Source organism: Passer montanus, unplaced genomic scaffold (assembly GCF_014805655.1).
Source record: "Passer montanus isolate IOZ18808 unplaced genomic scaffold, ASM1480565v1 scaffold17, whole genome shotgun sequence".
NCBI lineage: Eukaryota > Metazoa > Chordata > Aves > Passeriformes > Passeridae > Passer > Passer montanus.
The window spans coordinates 2,832,398-2,852,465 of NW_024364270.1; the positions used below are offsets into that span (position 1 = coordinate 2,832,398).

Here is a 20,068-nt window from a genome sequence, read left to right on the forward strand (position 1 = left end):
AATTCTCTCTCCATGCTGCCCTTATATTTCCAATATTTTTCTGGAGTGATAATCCAGGACTCCAGCTGCCATGCCATGATCTGGGTGATTCAGGCTCAGCTCTCAGAACTTCAGATCATGGATAAGATATGCACAGAAAAAAACACTCTGGGGAGCAGGAGGAACTAGAAGCCAGCATTTGTTTTTCCAGTTAGTACAGCTGGGTTATGGAGTCATGGTTCTTCTCTGGTCCAACAAAGTTTGAATTCTTCTGGCACAGCTTCTGAGGTTCAGCAGAGGGAAGGACAAGTGCCAGAACTGTCTGGTAGCTAGATGACTTTCCTGGGAGACACGTGTATTACTGAAAGCAGGATCACTGCTTGGCCTAATATTCTGAGTGCTGGGGAAGGATGGGGGATGGGACAGAAACTTCCTCTGGTTGAGTTTTAAAAAAACCCTCATTGCTGCAGATTAATTTTACCTGAACCCAATTCTGCTGGAGTAAGACATGGACAAGGGAAGCTTTTAATGCATTTGTAAGCAAGTTGCATTGCTTTGCCAAGATGGGAGCAGTCAGGGTGTGCTTCAAGACAGTCGAGGGCACGTGAGGGGTTTTTAACAAGAGGAGCATGATACTTCATTTGCTCTTAAGAGCAGCTGTGTGAGGTGTTTAAAGTTGGTATTATGAAGATGGGGGTCCAGCAGAGCTGTATAAACCAGCTAATCCCAACACACAGCAGGAAGGCCATCAGCCTGCTGTGTAAAACCTCAGCAGGTCCCTGTGGACATCATTAGACACCCTCATATCTTAAAAATCTTGTCCCTGATGCCATTTATGTTAAAGGGCAACCTGGGCCAGCAGGTCCCCAGGGCTTGGGACCACATGGAGTTCCACTGGCGTGGCAAGGCAGATCCTGGCCCATCCCTCCATCCGGGTCAGGAACGGGCAGTGCAGGGCACCAGGGCAGCCCCAGCCCCTGGCATCACACGCTCCCTGGGGATGGGCTGAGGCCACACCAGGACATGGGCAGGCCCAGCTTGGTGGGACTCCATGACCAGGCAGGGGAGCTGGAGACCAGCCCTACTGTGACATTGGTGGGGCAGGGACCAGCTGGCCCAGGAGGCTGATGTGGTGTCCTCGCCATGGGCAGTGTGCAGGGAAACCAGGGCAGCTGGGCAGGGGTGATCAGGGCTGTCAGCACCTCGGGGCCCAAACACTCACATGCACTGCTCAGCCCAAAGGCAGGCAGGCTTTGTATGGCTGCTGCTGTGCTCTGGACAAAGCCTTACCTTCATGACTTCTGTGTATGCCTTGCCTCCACGTGGGCTTGGATTTCACTATTGATGCTGGTTTGCAAAACACATGCCACTAAATCCAGCTCTTTTATGCAGCTTAAGCATCATATGGGCCCGAGAGCCCCCATCTCAGCTGCCAAGATACTGATTTAAACATCCCTGAAAGGAAGCATGGCTTTCCTATTGGGTTCCAAGTTAGTTGCCCTTTCCACAGGTAACAATACCCTGACCCACAACTCTCTTAATGAAAACATCCTGCTCTACAAGCAGAGGTTCCCAGGAACCTGAGTTCCCTGGAGCAGTCAGCCACTGCAGGATGGTTTGCAGCTGTTTGTGGTGACTCTGCTGTGGGTGGTTTAACACTCATGAGGGCACACCACATGATGAACTCACTCTCAACATGACATAATTGCTGTATTCAGACAAAATAAAACACCTCAGAAACACAAACAAAGATGTTTATTGAAAATAAAACATCATATTCACATCATTAAGTCTTATGAAATATAAAGAGGTCATTTTGGAAGTTGTTGAGCATCCATGAGCACAACGCTGCCATTTTCATCAGAACAGCTGCCTGGGACATGCATATATTCATCTGAATGTGGCCAGACAAATTTCTAGCCCTCTTTCTAGAAAGATCTTGGTTTGACTGGTGACATCATTCTGACATTTTCACAGTTTCATTTACTCCCAATCTGGCAGTAGAGAACCATGGAAAACACCAAACCAAGAATCTGGAAAACAAAGATATTTCTGGTATTACTTGGCAATTCTGGAAATCAGCTGATACATAATGGGAATGTTTTGTTTGCAAATGTCTTGAATTTAGATGCAGGCTAAATCTGCTATGCAGAAGATTTTTTCCAATGTGCCTCTTACAGAATGGAGACACTTTAATGAAATCAGTATGTACCACAGGTAAGACTGCAGATACCATGGAGAAGTTTCATTTGTTTAAAAGATGTATTGCCTCTGCGCATGAGGACCCCTGTATCTCTATGTGTTTAAAATACAGTTGTTAGCTGTAATGGAGCAGCAATTGCAGAGAAGTTCACGAAATTTGGACAAAAATTGAGCATTTTATTTTCTGATAAAGTTAGAGGAATGTTCACTGTGTATTCTAAGGGATGTCTCCCTTTGAAATCTCTTCTTTTCCACTGTCACTCTCTTCTGTGTAACCATATGTGTGAAGTGTATGTATACAGGTATATATATATATGTGTATACTGTATACAGGTATACATCTATAAACCTACCTCACTGGTTTGAGTTACAAATGATCATGCGAAAAATATTTTATATTTATCAGGAATGCACTTGGCATAGAAACAATAGTGAGTTCACCAAAGAAGCTGTTACATGAAATAGAAAATTCAGCAGAGTCACCTTCTGTACTGGGAATTACTGGGTACAATTCCATGACCTGTGGCAGACAGCTGGTGAGATCAGATCAGAAAGCTTCCTTCTGAATTTAAAGTTAACCTGACTGTGAAGGTGCTCCACAAAAGTGGAAAGCACCCATCTGACACCTCTGAAGCCAAGAACACTGACATACTTTATTTACTTAAGGAAGAGACAGAGAAGAGCATATGTAGCGCAGAGGTACAGCTAAAACAAAGGGATGGACTCACATCTGGAATAAACTGACAAGGCTTCCCTGACATACCATGCCCACATTTGCACTTGCACCCAAATGAAATTGGGCCCTTCTTATCTGCATAATTTTCACTAGTAGGGTGAGCTGAAAGCAGTGATAGTTCACAAGAGGTGTAATGAAGCAGGCAGAGGGGGGAAGAGCACCTCTTTTTATCTGGGATTTCCTAGAGCAGAGAGGTGGTTAAGCAAATGGCCTTTGATTTGCAACTGCTTGAGTTAATGTGGAAAGCCTAAATGTTTATCAAGTGTAAATTGCCATCTGACAATTTGTGCTGAGTCTCATACTGTTTATTCATGTTGTTTTCTAATCCTTTTATGACTGGGAGAGGCAGCCAGCACAGAAAATGCCAGCTGGAGAACAGGAAAAAATGATGGCCAATGAACTAAAGGCTACAACCCACATAACTGCAGTAACTAGAGCAAAGTGACTTATAATTTGCTTTAGGGATACAGATGCAATTTTACACTTCAATTATATTTTAAGGCCATTTAATATCAGTATATTTCACATATTTTTTTCCCTCAAAGTAACATATGGGTGAGAGACCTGACTGCCCACATATAGCTCCTTAAATACCAGAAACCTGTGCTGAGTAAGAAGTTGGTGACCTATGCACTTCCACTGCTGCAGCTGCATAATTCTTCCCCACTTACTACTATTTTCCTGGAAACACAGTTTTGAGTTGGGGCTCTTGCCCACTCTTCTGCCATGAGGAGCAATCCTCTGCCAATGATATTAAGAAGTATTTACTTTGAATAGCAGACTGAACTTTCCATAGCAACCTTTGTCATTTCTGTTTTTCCCTCGAACACCCACTGGTGGAGAGCAAGGGTAGAGGAAAATCAAGGAGGAAGAGTAAAAAGAAAAAATAATGACTGAAGAAAGCATCATGATGAAATCCCCTGTTTCTTTATCATTTTCTCCTATTCAAATCAAAATCAAGTATCTGACTGGGTAACCTTACTTCTTTTCCTCCTCCCTTCAGAGAAAATCTTGCATGTTATTCTTCAGTGTATGGTGAGGAAATTAAAAGAAAGAGTCCACATACTCTGTGGGTTTTTTACACACAGGAATATATGGAGCATCACACATGTGCACTCATTCATGCATCATCTCGATGCTTAAATTTTAATGCCTCAGAATTATAATTTTGTACCAAAACGTCTTAATGATAAAAATGTGTACTCTAGGGGCTAAGTTTTCTTAGGAGATTGTTTTTTCCTCAAGAAGAGATGAGAAAGAGGAGGAAAAAAACTGTCTATTCTTCCTCATGTCTTCTGGCACTATTTATTCGCACACATCTCTGTATACAGGGCTCAGTGTCAAGACACAGCCTGGCTTCAGGACTGGTAATTTTTTTTAAGAAAATTTCCCATGTGATACACTTATACAGGCAGCAGGATGGTCTGATCTCACCTGAAGTCTGCAGCTCAGCAGCCATATACTTTAATGAAATATGTTTATATGAATAACAGTAAGGTTATAGCTAAGGTGAGAGGTGGTTTTCCCTAGTCTATTAATTGAGCAAGCCATGATTTTCATCTTATTCCCAATGTATTTCCAAGTAAAACGTATTGCTTGTCAGCTACTAAGTATTTTAACAGTGTACACTGGTACCTCAACAACAGCCAGTCCAAAGGCGATCCCCATAATTATGACCAGATTGTCTTTAATTTGTTGCATAATCACTTCTCCACAGGACTGAAAAAGAAAGCAAAATTATTAGTTATAGATAAGCCTATAGGTTATCTTATGGTTATATAGAAATCCATCTTCTAAAATAGCTCTCAAACTCTCTCTCTCTTTAGCTCTGCACTAAAAAAGGCTATTTGGATTTACTCTGTCTTGTTGCTCATGAACACAAAACACACAGCTATGTGTACTTTATGCTCTGCAAAAGTCTTTGCCTTCCCAAGTGTGAAGATTTAGCAGCTGACCATAAAAAGCTACTATTTTAAAGGAAGACCTACAGCTGTAAGGCCTAATGTTTGCATTATTTTCAGTTAACAAGGAAAGAAGTGGTTTTTCTTACTTTCATTTGATAATCATTTGCTACTAGGAAAGAGTCAATGCAGCCAGCCATGACCAGGTCTGAGAGGGAACTTGTTTCCCACCAATGTTTGGATTTGAACCTTCAAGGTTTATTATTAGACTTGGGATTAACTAAAAATATTTGGTTATAAAACCTAGCTTCAGAATTAATTTTGTCCAATGTTTGGTGGTCTCAGACTGGGGCTGGAAGGAAGAGAGTAATCAGCATGGCTTCATGAGGGGAAAGTCCTGCCTATTGAACATGATTCCTTCTATGACAGAGTAATGCACCTAACTTATCTTGGAAAGCCAGTAGATGTAAACTTTTTGAACTTCAGCAAAGATTTTGGTGCTGTCTCTCACAGTATCCTTCTGGACAAAATGTCCAGCATACAATGTCATGCCATAGGTAAGCAACTGGCTCATGGGTCAGACACAAAGAGTTATAGTAAGTGAAGTAACATCAATCTGGAGTCTGCTTAGTAGTGGGATTCTGCAGGGCTCCATCCTCAGTCCAATTCTCTTCAGCATGTTTCTTAACAACTTGAATGTAGGATTCAAAGGAATACTAAGGAAGTTTGCCAACAACACTAAAGTAGGAGGAGCTGTTGGCTTCCTTGAGAGAAGAGAGGCCCTAGAGAGAAAGCTCAACAAAACAGAGAGATGTGCAATCACCAATCATATAAAGTTTAACAAGGTCAGGTGCCAGATTTTGCAACCCTGGTTATGTTGGGGTTTGACTGGGAAACAAGAGGCTGGAGAGCAGCCCCACAGAAAGGGTCTTGGGTGTCCTGGTCCATGGCAAGTTGAATGTGAGCCAGCAGTGCCCTGGCAGCCAGGAGGGCCAACCCTGTCCTGGGGGACATCAGGCACAGCATCACCAGCTGGGCAAAGGAGGGGATTGTTCCACTCTGCTCTGCACTGGGGTGTCCTCACCTTGAGCACTGGGGGCAGGTTTGGGCACCATAATATATGAAAGATGTAAAGCCGGGGTGGCCACACCTTGAGCACTGGGGGCAGGTTTGGGCACCATAATATATGAAAGATGTAAAGCTACTAGAGATTGTCCAAAGTAGGGCCATGTGAAGGGTCTTGAGGGGAAGCTATATGAGGAGTGTCTGAGGACACTTGTTCTATTCAACCTGGAGAAGAGGAGACTGAGTGGAGACCTCATTTGGCTCTTCAGCATCCTCATGAGGGGAAGCAGAGGGGCAGGGAAAGGACTGGAGGAAATATCATGAAGCTGAGTCAGGGGAGACCTAGCCTGGATATCAGGAAAAGATACGTCACCCAGAGGGTGGCTGGGCATAGGAACAGGCTCCCCAGGGCAGTGATCACAGCACCAAACCTGACAGAGTTCAAGAAGCATTTGGACAATGCTCTCATGCACATGATGTGATTCTTGGGGCTGTTGTATGTAGGGCCAGGAACTGGACTCAGTGATCCTGATGGGTCCCTTCCGACTCAGCATATTCTATGATTCTACACCCGAGTTCTGTGCAGAGCTACTCTCCTTTTGAATACTTGCATACGTCTGTTCTTACAGTGACTACATCTTCTCTAGGCACTGACAATCCTCCTTCTGCAAACAGAAGGGAAAGCCAAGTACAGCTTAAATACATCTAAATTGCATTACTGTTACACCACTACAACGGTCTTCTCCCCAAATATAGTTGTATTTTTTCACCATATTTCCTCTCTCACGATAAACATATAGGTCTTCTCCTTCTAGTTCTAAAAATCTCTCAGTTAAGCTGATTCATAACTGCACTGGATTTCAAATCTTTTTTTCCCATATCAGAAGAGTTGGATGTCTCTACTAGCATCTCACATCACCATGAAATCTGTATGTTCATGTGAGCAATATCTTGCACCTGTGGTAATTTCACAGATGGCTTCTCATGTGTCCTTTGAGGGCTTGCCTGAGGCCAAAAAGACATTAAAGTATGGCCAAAACACCCTCTTTGTATACATCTTATTTCCAGATTGTGTTCTGGTATCCTCTACTTAACCAGATTGTTTCATTGCTTTAAAATAGAATTTGCTTCTGTGGCACTACACAGGGAGGAAATTACTGCTTAGGCAGGACCTGATTAAGGAGCTATGCAATTAGAGAATTATACAACAGAATGGACATTTGCTAAATTCTGCTTGGTGCTAGGTGCATACTGGCAAAATTTGCACCACGAGCATTCTAAAATTTCAATTGCTTTGTGCTATTCAACTATTTTGTACATTTCTTTTAATTTTTTTTTTTATATCCATAGTCCAGATTTCCACATAATAAGACAAGAAAACCATGAAATTTGTTATTTGAGACCTCTACTGTCTACAAGATGGTGCTCTTCTGAGTGTGCTTTCTTTTTGCCTGTCACCAGATATTTTGCCTTATTACATTAATTTTTTCAAAAGGCTGTAGTAGTAAGAAATCACAGTAAGAATATTCTGCCATGAATCCCACAATATGTAAGGTTTCTCTCCAGCAGATCCTGCAGAATGAGTGTGGGGTTTTTTATTAAAGGATTATAAAACCCCAAAGGTCTTGAATTTAATGTGTTTGATTTTTAATATACCTTAGCATTTTGAAAGACTCTAAGTCAACATGTCTCCTAACACAATGAGCCTGAATGGGAGCATAGCCTTCTGAAAGAGGAATGAGAGCTAAAGGGTAGCTGGTGTGCAGCTCTGACCCAGGGTCATACCCTGACCCAAAGTCAATAATTTTGCAGAATGCTAAGGGCCTAAATTGGAGATCTCAAGAAGAGGAAGGAGCAGAGTTATGAACAGTCATTTCTTAACAGATGGTGTGGGGGTAGGTCTGACTAAGAAAGAAAAGGCAAAACTTTGCATTTTCAGGAAGATACAGAACTCATGACTAGGTCAGTCACCAGAGATACCCTTGGGTTAAAACTTGGCTCTTTGGAAAGAGGAGTGAACATTTTTCTCACTTTTTTATAGATGTCTCTGCCTTTATATTTGATGCAAAGGTCTGATGATGGCTTCTCTAGTTCACACTGACAAATGTCTTTTTGTTTGTCAAAATTTTGTCCCCAGTCTCCAGGTCCATTCTGTAATCCACAACATTGGTACTGCAAGAAAGAAGTAAATGTGGAGAAGAGTTAAAAAATATATGATTTTCAGTTTAAACAAAGTAGGTGAGGGAGCTAACAGAAACAACAAAAACCAAAATTTATTTCACCTTTTTCAATGAAGACGTTGTCCCAAATCAGTATGTCTCAAATACCTTTACATTTCTATACCATTTATAAGAATGTAAGTGCATATTTTTTTTCTTAAAAAAAGAGAAGAGATAGAGAAGAGAAAAAAAGACCAGATTTTCAGTATAAAATGCTCAAAAAACATTAACATACTATGAAGCTAGTAATTATCAGTGTCAGAATGGAACTAGAACACTGGGTATAGTATTTTTTTAAAATCAAGCCTTCTTTCTGTAGATTGTACATGAAGAAGGTAAGTTGCCAGCTCCAGTAACATCCACATTTCACATCTTGAAAAGGCAGGCTGGAAATGTAAAATTCAGGCACATAAAACTCTGAAATCTAGAAAAATAACCTCTTTGAATGATGGTTATCTCTTTAAATTGGAAATGGACTGAAGAGACCAGGGCTCCATTTGGGGTTTGTGAAACCTAAACCAGGTGCAGTTTCACTTCATGTTCCACTATATTCAAGCCACTAAAGCTCAGAGGTGCAAACGTGGGCTTGAGGTCTTCCCTCTATTAAAAAGCAGCTGGAAATGTTTACATAATTTTGTATAAAAGCAAAGGCTGTGGTACATAATACAGCAGTCCTGCTAAATTTAGAAATTAAAGCAGTAATTATGCGATTTTTCATTTTGCTCGTCTCTCCAGAGGGCTTATTATATCAGAAGAAATAAGCTGTTCTCAGAAGCAGAGGACAAGGCTGGAGATGGAATGGGGAAGGAGAAGTGGAAGTAACATAAGATACCTAAATATCTTCCATGTTTGGTTTTCTTTCATACAGCAGTCTTTAAAAACATAAAAATTAACTTTATGTCAATCCATAAAAGTAATCACCCATTAGGGACTAAAAAAACCAGAGCAGCAGGCATTCTGTCAACGTACAGACCGCGGCACCTGCGGGAGGGGAAGGGGTGTGTGCTGTCCATGTCATCAGTGAGATCCCAGGGTGTTCTCTGTGAGACACCCCAGAGCAAGCTCACACTAAGCATCCACCATCCAGGTCTTGCAGGATGGTTGCAAACACAATAAAAATAAACTTATAATTGTGTTTTATTCCCTCTTCTAACACAGTAAAGCATAGCATTTAATGACTTCATAGCAGTAGGATATTCCAAATTAAATCACTTCTGATGTTTTCCTAACCCGTGGGGTAAACTTTCCTTAAAAGCACTGGAGAGTTCTTATTTGGGATACGGTGAAGGATAAATGTCCTTCAGAAAGGAAAGCTGTAAGAAAGGGCTGAGCAGTCCCCTCCTAAAAGAGTTTAGCTGTCAGTCTTACTTGCATGTGGTGTGTCCTTGCTTCATTGCTCTTATAGACAGCACTATTGCACAAAGAAATCATCACGGGAACACCCCGTCCTATCAAGAGAGCAGAAGTCCCTTCTGTGGTGTTTCAACTTGCCTTTAAGTCAGACCCTTTCCCATCCCCAGGGAACAAAATTCAAATCTGCAGCAGAGTTGTCATAAAATGAAGCTGAGACAGATACCAAGGATGAGACAGATAGCAAAAACCCCTTCATTTTTTACTGTTTAATTACCTTTTTCTCCAGCTTCTGGAAACCTTCCTGATACTCATTATATTCTCCTGTAGTACTTTGCAGTGCCCTCACACTTTCACTTAGAGTAAGGTTAAAGGTTTTTTCAACCTGCAAGTTAAAATATATTACAATTTAATGAGAAGAAATAAAACTATATGAAGACATCAGTGAAAATATAGACTAATACTGTACCTGAGGTTTGTATACTGCTCCTAAAACACCTCCTGTGATCTGAAGAATCAGTATCAGAAGCAGTGCAATAAAAAACTGGGAAAAAACAAGAGGGGTAGAAAACTGTATTACTTTTGACCAAGGTGATATAATTTCTTTTAAATTAATATTTATCTTTCATGTGCTTGAATAACCATGTAAGTAGAATGATTTTCCAGTCAAAGCTGCTCCAACTATTTCTTCTTTGATGATAAGAAAAAGTAGTGCTCAAGACAGAGCATGCTCAGCTGGTGATCAAAACAAGGTACACACCAGAACAGTGCCATGATAACAGTGTGTAGGTGAGAGTTGGGCAGGAGGACAGGGAGGACATTCTAGGTGAACCAGCAAAGAGAGCAACTAGGAATTTAGAATATTAAATAGGATAGGTAATGGGTGAAAGCTGATGGAGAGAACTTTGATGATGGCTGGATGGAAAAAAATCTAGTGAGCGACATGCCCAAGTCTCTCTGGACCCTGTCTTCTTGCTGATGAGACCAACCATAGTTTTTACCACAACAGAATTTAAAAGGGGCCCAAACTCAAGGTGAGCAAAGAAAACACAGGATTATAATCATGCCTTTGGTTAAATTAAAAGCTTTCCATCCACATTTGATACTCCCTGCAAGGACTCCATCCATCATATGTAGCTGTGGCCTGTTAAAGGTAGACAAATGTTTTTCTTCCCTACCAACATCAGCATGCAGCGGCTCTCCTTTGCAGCACCGCAGCAGCCGAGGAACCCAAGGATCATGATGATGGCACCCACAGCTATTAGTAGATTAACTCCTCCAAGCATGCTGCTGTCCACCCCCTGGAAAGAGAGAGGACAAACAATCTTTAAGTTACAAGAAGGTACTCCTAAAATCATCTGTTTTCCCCAAAACAAGATCATTATTTTGTAACTGATAAATGTACTGAGTAGCAACAATGGAGAAATTGTGATCCATAAATAAACAGAGCTATAATGCTTCCTTCTCAAATGTTGTGGTGGAGAGCTTTGTAAAATCTGGTTTGTCACAGCCTTTGTTTCTGCACAAGATGAAAATCAACTTTACAGAGTAATTGAATAAATATAGGTCTTCTGTCTTTAAAGTGGCTTTTTAGTTGGTTTTCACTCAATGAATCTTTGCTTTTTACTGGAAGTAGGAGACTTGATTACCTCAAAACCTCTCCTACATTAACTCAATGTTAAAGAAAAAAAATCTCTGTTTGTCATTAGGAGACCAGGAACATACTCTGACTGTTCCTGAGAGAACACTTCTCAGACTGATGCTGCTTATATTAGAGAAATAGTTAGATGTATTTTCCAAAGCAGATTTTTTACTTTTTTTTTTTTTGTTTTCTCCCAGTCTTGATCTCTAATATTACCCTCAGAGATGAGAACTTTATTTTGATGTGTGGAGAATTCAACTAAACAATTCATATACCTCAATATTATTAAATATCAAATTATTCAGTTCCCACAGGACTGACTAAGGCCAAAGGCCTAAAGAGAGAAAAATGTTCAAAGAATATTTTCCAGTCATATTGGTGCCAAGATTAGCAAAAATGTCTGGAAGTTGTCACATTTATCTTCTGATGGAAATTGCAAAGGTATACAGACAAGTATAATTTGAAGAATGTGTTGTTCTTTCCCTTTCCAAGTTGGACTGAATGTCCTGTTATTTATTCTTAGAAAGCTCTATTCATCTACAGCCAAATCCTTATGGTCTGCTCAATTATTACTGAGGCGAAACATACATTGGTTTTGAATGGGAACTTTGCATGCCTGGAGGGAAAAATGTGAGAAAATGCTTTCAATTTCTGTCCCAACTCTTAATTCATAGGTTTTTGGGAAGTACTAAGTGTTGCTTCAGGAAAGCAGTTTGACACACACCCAAATATTCTTTTCTGAATAGGAAATCTCTCAAAAAATAAGATTTGGTAGTGGTTTTGGTTTTCCAAGCTCCGTTGCATCATTTGAGCCATCATACCAGAGACTGTCAAGTATCAAGTATGGCAGTGTTAACTTTTAGTAAAATGTTGATTGAGGAGTGAAAGTTATGGTTCTTCCTCTTCCAGAGAAGAGAATGGCAGAGCTCTCCACCATGACCTGATTTACCTGACGACATCTTCAACCAAGTCCTCTTGCATCCATGCTCTGCCTGATATGAGACATCTGGGACTGGCTAAGGGTAAAGTGCCATCAGCCAAATGGCAGGGAATGTACAAAGCTATCTTCTTACCTTCACGATATTTTTATTTCCAGGTGGGAAAATACTAGTTTAAAAGTTATTGTTCTTAACTGACAGATTGTGCTAGAGCAACAGGGGAGTTATCTGAAGAATTGCAATGTAATCTATACTAGAGGCTCAATCTGAAAGCTGAAAAAAATATGCTTCCGTGCGACACCTGGTTGTTTTTTCACTTCTCTGGCCAAGAGGTTTTTTTAGAAATAGAAGAATGCAAATTAAACTTTCAAATTAATTTGCATTTCTATGTCCCAAATTGATTTGAAAGAATGTACTGCTTAAGCCTTAGAGTCAGTGCCAATGGTACTCACTGGGCAAAAGGGTCCACAGGACCAAGGGGTCTTTGAAACAACAGGACCAACCTCTGCTGCATGTCTGCAGGATTGAGAGCTCCTCAAAACTGTATTTTCCCTAGCTTTGCAGAAAATAAAAGTCATAATATCTGAAGTAATTTAATAACCCATTCGAAAAAATCCATGAGGTCAACTCAGGGTCTTTTTTCTACCCTCCAGGAGGAGTTTCAGGACATTGTAATCCTAGATTCTTGGGCATTTAAAACTCTTTGTATACAAATATGAGGAGAAAAGGATAAGGTGTTTTTAAGGAGCTGTTGAAAATTGAATGAAACAATCCTTTCTCCCTTTCAAGGTTGCAGTTACTGGGGAAATGAGAATTGTGTTGTTGAACTTAGTGAGAAAGATAAAAATATTCCCCACAAACATAAGGAGTAACCCTAGGAATAGATATGACTATCCTATTCTAATAGGGAAAAACATGGAAAATCTATGAGCTTCATGTCTCCACATTATTCTCTCTATACACCAAAATCATTAACAAAAGCATAATTATTTTTCATTACAGGTGAGAGACACATTTTCAAACAGAAATCTGTGTGCATCTGCATGAAACTACATTAGTTTCAACACTGGCAGCTACTTCTCACAGTCACATATCTCTGCTTGCACCAGTCACTTTATCTGACTGCCTGCACCATGATGTTTAATCTTAATGTCATGAATTGCATTCCTCTTCACCCACACAAACCACCTCAACAAAAACATAGAAAATTTTGGAAATGAAGATGGGAAATTAAAGTATATGCTGTAGTTTCCACATTTTACATGGTCCTGGTACAACTACATGCATTTACCTGCTGAGCACTGCTAACACGTATCCATATAGAGAATCCTAAAATAATGCAACCACACACCTGTGGGAGAAAATAAAGTCAAGTTAGAAAGGTCAGCAAGTTTTTTACTAACATTCAGTATCCAAATTGCACCATATGCTGTCCAAACTTCTGAAATCATTTGTTTGGCAAAGCAAAAGAAACTTGAATTGCTGGAGCAGAGAATATTGATTCATTTCCAGGAAAATTCGTAAGTGTAGTTAAATCTTCAGGTATGCACCAAATCCCTGAGGTTTCCATCCCAGAGGACTACACATTTACATGATGATTTATACATGTGTTTGGGAAGCACACAGAAATTCCATCAGATGAGAGAGAAATATAAATTGCTATTGTATGTATAAAATGTGTCTGTAAAGAATGTTGTTTCTTGAATAATGGAAACATGAGATTTGATAAGGAATGTTTGCATATCTTCTGTTTCTAGCCTTATTCAGGACTCATATCTGGAGACATTCTCTATGGTAAACCTAACAGGAAATGTTCTAAATAAATTCTTTTTGCTGTTTCAAATGCAGCAATATCTGGCCATCTCCAATCTTTAGAACAGGTCTCATAAAATGACTAGAATATATATTGCCATTATAATTTTGCAGAAAAAAGACAAGTACAACTTGGTCTTGTACATACAAATGATTGACCAGCATGACTTTCCTTAAGATGTTGAAGCCAGGGAAGATGAATCTCAGGTCCAGATACATTCCTTCATTTCTCGTTGTGCTTCTACTTCATCAATCATTGAGGTACTGTTCCCCTGTGTGCCAGTCACTCTATTCCTAACCTTGTCATTGATGAATATCACACAGAATTTCTCTTTATTAAGTGTTGGACATAGGTATCCAAGAGGCTGCTCCGGTGTGGCAATTGTGCCTACTGAGATGACTGGTGGGAAAGAGACCTCACTGAGGACCAGGGACTAGTCAGATTTATGATTATCTCCATCTGCCATTAATACTCAAGCCATAAATGGCCCTGAAATGTTGTTATGAATTTCTCATGAAGGCTGGAACTATTGAAATTAATTTTTTTTTACATGGTTTAGATATTTTTTCTTTAAAACAACTGTCCCCACAGAAGTTTTCATATAATATTCAGTATCAAAGACATTAATGACCTTAGCAGATCATTGAATATGGAATAGGGCCAGCACTCAGACATGGGTACCACACATTTTCCTGCTTTAAGTAAAGCTCCTATAAGTACATTTTAAACATGAATAATAAAGTTGTACAATCAATGACAACTATAACATGTTATCAAATTTAACTAGATCTCCCCACTGAAACCTTTTGAATCCTGCTGAATTTGCCTAGAAACTGATGGTATATCATATGACTGTACATTTCAGTCTTGTTCAGCAGCACTGTGTGAGTTATGTGGCTATACACCAGAGAACATGGGCTTGTTATTGTGAAAGTTTCCACTGAAGCATCTATTGCTACAAATCCAAAGAGAGGTTTTTTTGTTACATAGGACCTCCCATTAACATACACCAGAGTAGTAGAAGCAAATTTAGCTAAATGTACAGGAACACATCAATCAAATGAGAATGCTACAATATTTTCTCAATGGAAAAATAGAAACATCATTTATAAATCAAAATTTTAGTAAGATGTATACATATTTTCATTTTTAAAATAGAGTTGGTTTAGGTTGATAGAAAATGTTCCATTTCAATAAAATCTTAATGGTTGGTTTCTAGTTATTTTCATAATATACAAAGTGTACAAAAACACATAAAGAAAAGTTTTGAAATAGCAAATAAAAATGGTCTGTTCCCAAAGGGTCCAAGTTGAACATGTCAAGTTTGCTGCAATAATCCATCTTAAAGTTTTCTTAAAATAAAGTTTCAATAAATATTCAATAAAAAACTTTCATTCCAGGAAATTTCATTTTTAATGAACTGCTAGTGTTTTCTGATGGAATAAAATGAGCTTCTTTGAAAACATCCTCACCCATTTTCCCGAAATCAGATGGCTAAAATATTTTTGCCATAATCCTTGATAAAGAATCAGTGATCTTATGTCAGTCTCATAAATTGAACATCAACAATACTGCTGTCCCTCACATTTGGTCCTTCTCAAGCTTTCAGTTTTGGTGTGAGGAGGAAACACAGCCCAGTTGGTTAAATCAATATCACCTCAGATGAGCCTGACATAGTGCTGAACCAACAGTATATTAAGACTCTGCAATTCTCATACACACACATACCAAATTTGTGGGGAATTTCCTCCACTGGCACACCCTTTTCAAACATTCAATTCAATGATATCAGGAGGAACTTTTACAAGGTTACTTCTGTTAAAGAAAATATTTGATTGGGATACTTCCTTGAGACACCTGAAATGACAGCTCTATGCAAGTCCTACAGACAATATTGCTTCTGGCTCAGCAAACCTGCTAAGCTTGTGTTGCTACTTCAGGGACTGATATGCTCACATTAAGGTTCAGGAAGGAGCCACTTTGTAGATGGGAATTAATATCAGGTATTAATAACTGATCAAAGACGCTCTGTCACTAACCACATTGCTTCAAACAAGCATCAGACATTCAGTGAAAAAAAATAGATAATTCTACAGTTTTGCATGATATGGAGTTGCAGAAGTTGACACAATGAGGACAACAGGTGAGACTGGATATTCTGCAACCTCCAAGGAAGGGAAAGAAGAAAAATATGACATGTGCTAGGCTTAATGCACAAAACTGACAAGGATTAATTTAAGGCCTGTTAGAAAGTCCATATAGGCACCCAGTTCCAAAGCACAGACCTTCAAAAGCCTGCAACAGTCTGCTCTTTTTCACCAAACAGGGAAGATTGAAAATTCTGTGTGCTGGAGCCTAGCATGGGGCTCATGGGCATGTATAAGTCCAGGGGACACACATCATGCAGTGAAGCCACAGTCAATTTGCTGAACTTCTTAGAGTATTCCAGGGCTTACACACTTAGTGTGATGCTGCATGAGCTGTTTAGAAAACGTCATCAAAAGGCTAGAAAGCCCATTCCTGAGTCTTCTAAGAGAGGACACTCCCTGAGAGATTGCAAAGGGTGTGAAATGAAAGAACACCAGATAAATACCCAACTGTCACTCTTATCTATTCAGGTTAAAGTCACCTTCAATTCCCAGTATTAGTAATTTTCCACTTGTCAACTGCTTTGAATACTAGAGAGAGCAGCTGTGGGACAAGTGGCTGTAAAGTCAGCTCTGTTCCCTCAACCTTACTGTTGCAGTTTAGTGATTTCCACTATTTAGAGACAGGAATGTGAACAAAAAAATTCTGTTTCATTATATTTCTGTCAGCCCATACTGTTCTTCCCAATCTTGGTCATGCTAAACTAAACATCTGCCTAAAAATAATTAACTATAGCTGCATTCCTGTCCTTCTCTGTTTCATTCTTCCCTGTCTTAATAGTGCTAACATCTTCCCTAAACCAGTTAACTACAGTTGCATTCCTTTTTTCCCTCTTCTATCGAGGCAGGCACAGTGAATGCTATAGCATTTTCCTCCTCTGAATACAGTATGGCTTTTTCAACTTTGTTATAAAAATAGGAAGTTTGTTTCACACATGCTTGTTTCAAGACTCCCCCAGGATCCCACCCCTTTTTTCTCCCTAGGAAATCCAGACTGTCACTAGAGGCATAGGAATGTTCATTCTAGAAGTAGTTTGGAGCTTTTCTAGGGCAGTCTGAGACATTTGTCCATGTTTTAGCTCACAGAAACACAGATGAATGCAAACAGGTGTGCTGGTTTTGGCTGGGGTAATTTTCTTCACAGCGGCTGGTATAAGGCTGTGTTTTGGATTTGTGCTGAACAAGCACCAAAAGGGGTGATAATATAGAGAAGTTTTTGCTATTGCTGAGCAAGGCTTACATCAAGTTTTCTTTCTCCTTTCATACTGCTACTCTGGTGAGGAGACAGAGAGTGCATGGGAGGTTGGGAGGAGACACAGCCAGGATAGGTGACCCCAGCTGACTAAAGGGATGTTCCAGACCATTTGACATCATGCTCAGTAGATAAAGCTGGCATTTGGAGTGATGGCATTTGTGTTCACAAGTAAACACTTCACCTAATGAGGCCCTGACCCCATGGAGATGGCTGAACACCTGCCTGCCCATGTGAAGCAGGAAATTAATTATTTGTTTTATTTTGCTTACATGAATGGTTTTTGCTTTCCCTATTAAACTGTCTATATGTCAACTCGTGAATTTTCCAGCTTTTATGCCTTCAATTCTCTCCCCAGTCTTGCTGATGGGGGAGTGAGTGAATGTCTGTGTGGTACTTGGTTGCTGGTTGTAGTCAAACCACAAAAACAGGAAAAAACTTCCTGAGGAACAGGAAGTCAAATTTGGAAACTTATGGATTCTTGCAAATACTGTTGCATAAAAACTTCAACACAAATGTCAAAAATCTTCAATCTGCCTTCATAAAACTGAAGGAACAAACTGGGGAAGACAGTCCAAACCGTCACAGGTCTGTCAGGAATTTCTTTGTGAGGTCCATAAGCAATCAAAGAATTTGAGCTAGCCACAAATTTTCCAAGGCTACTGTTTGTGGTCCCTTTTGAATGGTATCACCTTTTCACTTCAAAAAAATCCCTTGAGGCAAAGCCCACAATATGGCTAGTAGTTCCGCTTCTGGTTTCAGTGAACCCCTGGTGAACCTGACAAAGCTCTGTCAGGAATCTGACAGCGAGGTTGAACCATGAGAGAAATGTTCACTCATTTGAATGAAAGGCTTCATGTTCTTCAAACCTTTCCAGAGCTTTCAGGACCTGAAATTCTTGCGACCCAGCTGAGATGTGATAAGTACACAAATACAAATATTCTGGGTTCAAATAACACCCAGTAACCTGCCTGCTGTGCTGTGCTGTATTTGCCTTGGTACAGCTGGGGCAGTACTGCCAGCACATACATTCTTAGAAACATTTACTGCCCACCATCAGAAACTAATTATGCAATAAATGTAAAGCAAAGAACCACAAAGAGGATATGAAAACTATTTATCAATTAGGGAGCTAAAAATTCAAGTGAATTTTCCATATTTTCTATTGTAACTTCATTTTTAGAATCTTGCATGCAAACAGCAGCAGTAAAAGGAAAACAACTGTGCATTGTTATTGGAGAGTCTGTTATTTTCTGACTGAGATGATTGATGTCCCTTGACATGAGGGGCACAAGATGAACAGAGACAGATTTGTAGCTTGTCTACTTTTAAATGCAGAGGAAAAGGTGTTTAGATGGAAAAAGACAAAGGGAAGGGCAAAAGTTAAATATATTCTCCCCTCCCTGATTTAAAATCATACTCTGGTTCCACTTATGCTCTATTTTCTTTACAATTTCTCTAACTGCCGCATTCAGATAATGGGGAACACATTTCCTACATCATTAATAACAGTTTAAACATTAACTTACCCAAAACAAAAAGTTGAAGATGAACATGGAGTACTTCATGCATTTGCTTACACCCGCCATTTTCAACAAGCTGAGACAAAACTAGTGCTGCAAAAGAAGTTTTCCCAAGAGTTTGACCTCGATATAAAAGTTGTTCTTGTGTCTTCAGAAAACCTCTCAAAGCACGTCAAATACACCGTTCTGTGCTCCTGAAAGCAAATGTTATGACCAAGGCGTCTACAATTGCTTAAATAGTTTCTTTATCACAGGTAAATATTAACCAAGCATTAGGGAAGCACTACCAGTGGTTATCACCAAGTCTCCAGCTTCTTACTGTGTCTTGTGATTTGTACTTCTCTGTAATAATCCTATGACTTGTCCTACGCCTCAAAAGTAAATAATGAAGCAGAAGTTAGTTTTGAGAGGTGAGCATAAAAATATTTCACAGACTTGCTCTTAAGAGGAAGTTGAAATGATTATATTTCTTAATGCTTTACGTTGCAGGGTTTACTCTTTCACTGCCTAGAGTTTACTGTCAGCATTCATTCAGTTGTGTTCACACTTCCACTTCAGATGTTCAACCAGCATGAAGGGAGGAGTCTGCTTTATCCCAGGAGAGGAGGCATAAGGAATCTGCCAACATTTTCTCTCTCTGAGTATCTGCTTCAGATCCTTTTCCTCTTCCTCAGCAAGCCAGGATCCCAGGAAACTGAGCATTGTGGTGCACAAAAGTCCTACTGTGCAGGTTTCCAGAAGCTGTTTGAACCCCAGCACAGCAATCCTAGTTCTGGCACCAGGTGAGGGATACCTCTCAGCAACAGGAGCTAGACTCATTCCAGAAAACCAGGCAATAAGGCTATTTCATTGGGTTTGGGCTTTGTCTTGTTTGTTTTCCTCTGAGTCCTCCAACTAGGAATCCTGAGGCAAAAGTTGAGTATTTTTGTTAAGTTTTTTCTATCAGCCTATTTTCTGAAGAAGCCCCATAGAACAGTGCTTGTAGGAATGAGGGTCAGACACAGGTTTCTCTGAGGTTGTCACCAAAAAAAAGAAGCTTTAATTTTGAGGGTGAACACAGTGTGAGAGATTAAGGGAATAAGGGAACACTGATTAATCTGAACTGATTTATGAAGTCCATTTGGCCCAAAACCAGTTTGCTGTCTTCAATGTCAATTCCTGTTTCTCAGTTCTGGTCTCTGTATTTAAAAAAAAAAAAAAAGAAAAGGGAAATAGAATACAACGCACTTATAGATGGTGACAAAAAGATGTAAGTTAGAATCTGGCTTTTATAGGATTCACAAAAATCCCACCAGTACTCT

At 39.8% G+C, this 20,068-nt stretch overlaps 1 protein-coding gene across 1 annotated transcript; it reads right to left on the reverse strand.

Annotated features, from left to right (window-relative positions):
- Positions 1-1,717: 1,717 nt before the first annotated feature.
- On the reverse strand, positions 1,718-19,122 carry TSPAN8 (tetraspanin 8). Its single transcript, XM_039703879.1, has 8 exons — positions 18,774-19,122; positions 13,324-13,383; positions 10,631-10,753; positions 9,922-9,996; positions 9,730-9,837; positions 7,915-8,055; positions 4,553-4,636; positions 1,718-2,012 (listed from the first exon to the last, which is right to left on the reverse strand). The coding sequence occupies exons 1-8, from the start codon at positions 18,831-18,833 to the stop codon at positions 1,959-1,961; spliced, it is 705 nt and encodes a 234-aa protein (XP_039559813.1). The 5' UTR covers positions 18,834-19,122; the 3' UTR covers positions 1,718-1,958.
- Positions 19,123-20,068: the final 946 nt, after the last annotated feature.

Bases quoted from the DNA above. Each gene is read 5' to 3' on its own strand.
- TSPAN8 (XM_039703879.1), bottom strand. From the start codon at position 18,833: ATGGCGGGTGTAAGCAAATGCATGAAGTACTCCATGTTCATCTTCAAC. The intron at 10,754-13,323 runs GTAAATGCATGT...CTCTCTTTCCAG, and splicing joins GTGTTAGCAGTGCTCAGCAG to GGGGTGGACAGCAGCATGCT. The intron at 4,637-7,914 runs GTGAGAAAAATG...TTTCTTTTTCAG, and splicing joins GCAGAGACATCTATAAAAAA to TCCTGTGGAGAAGTGATTAT.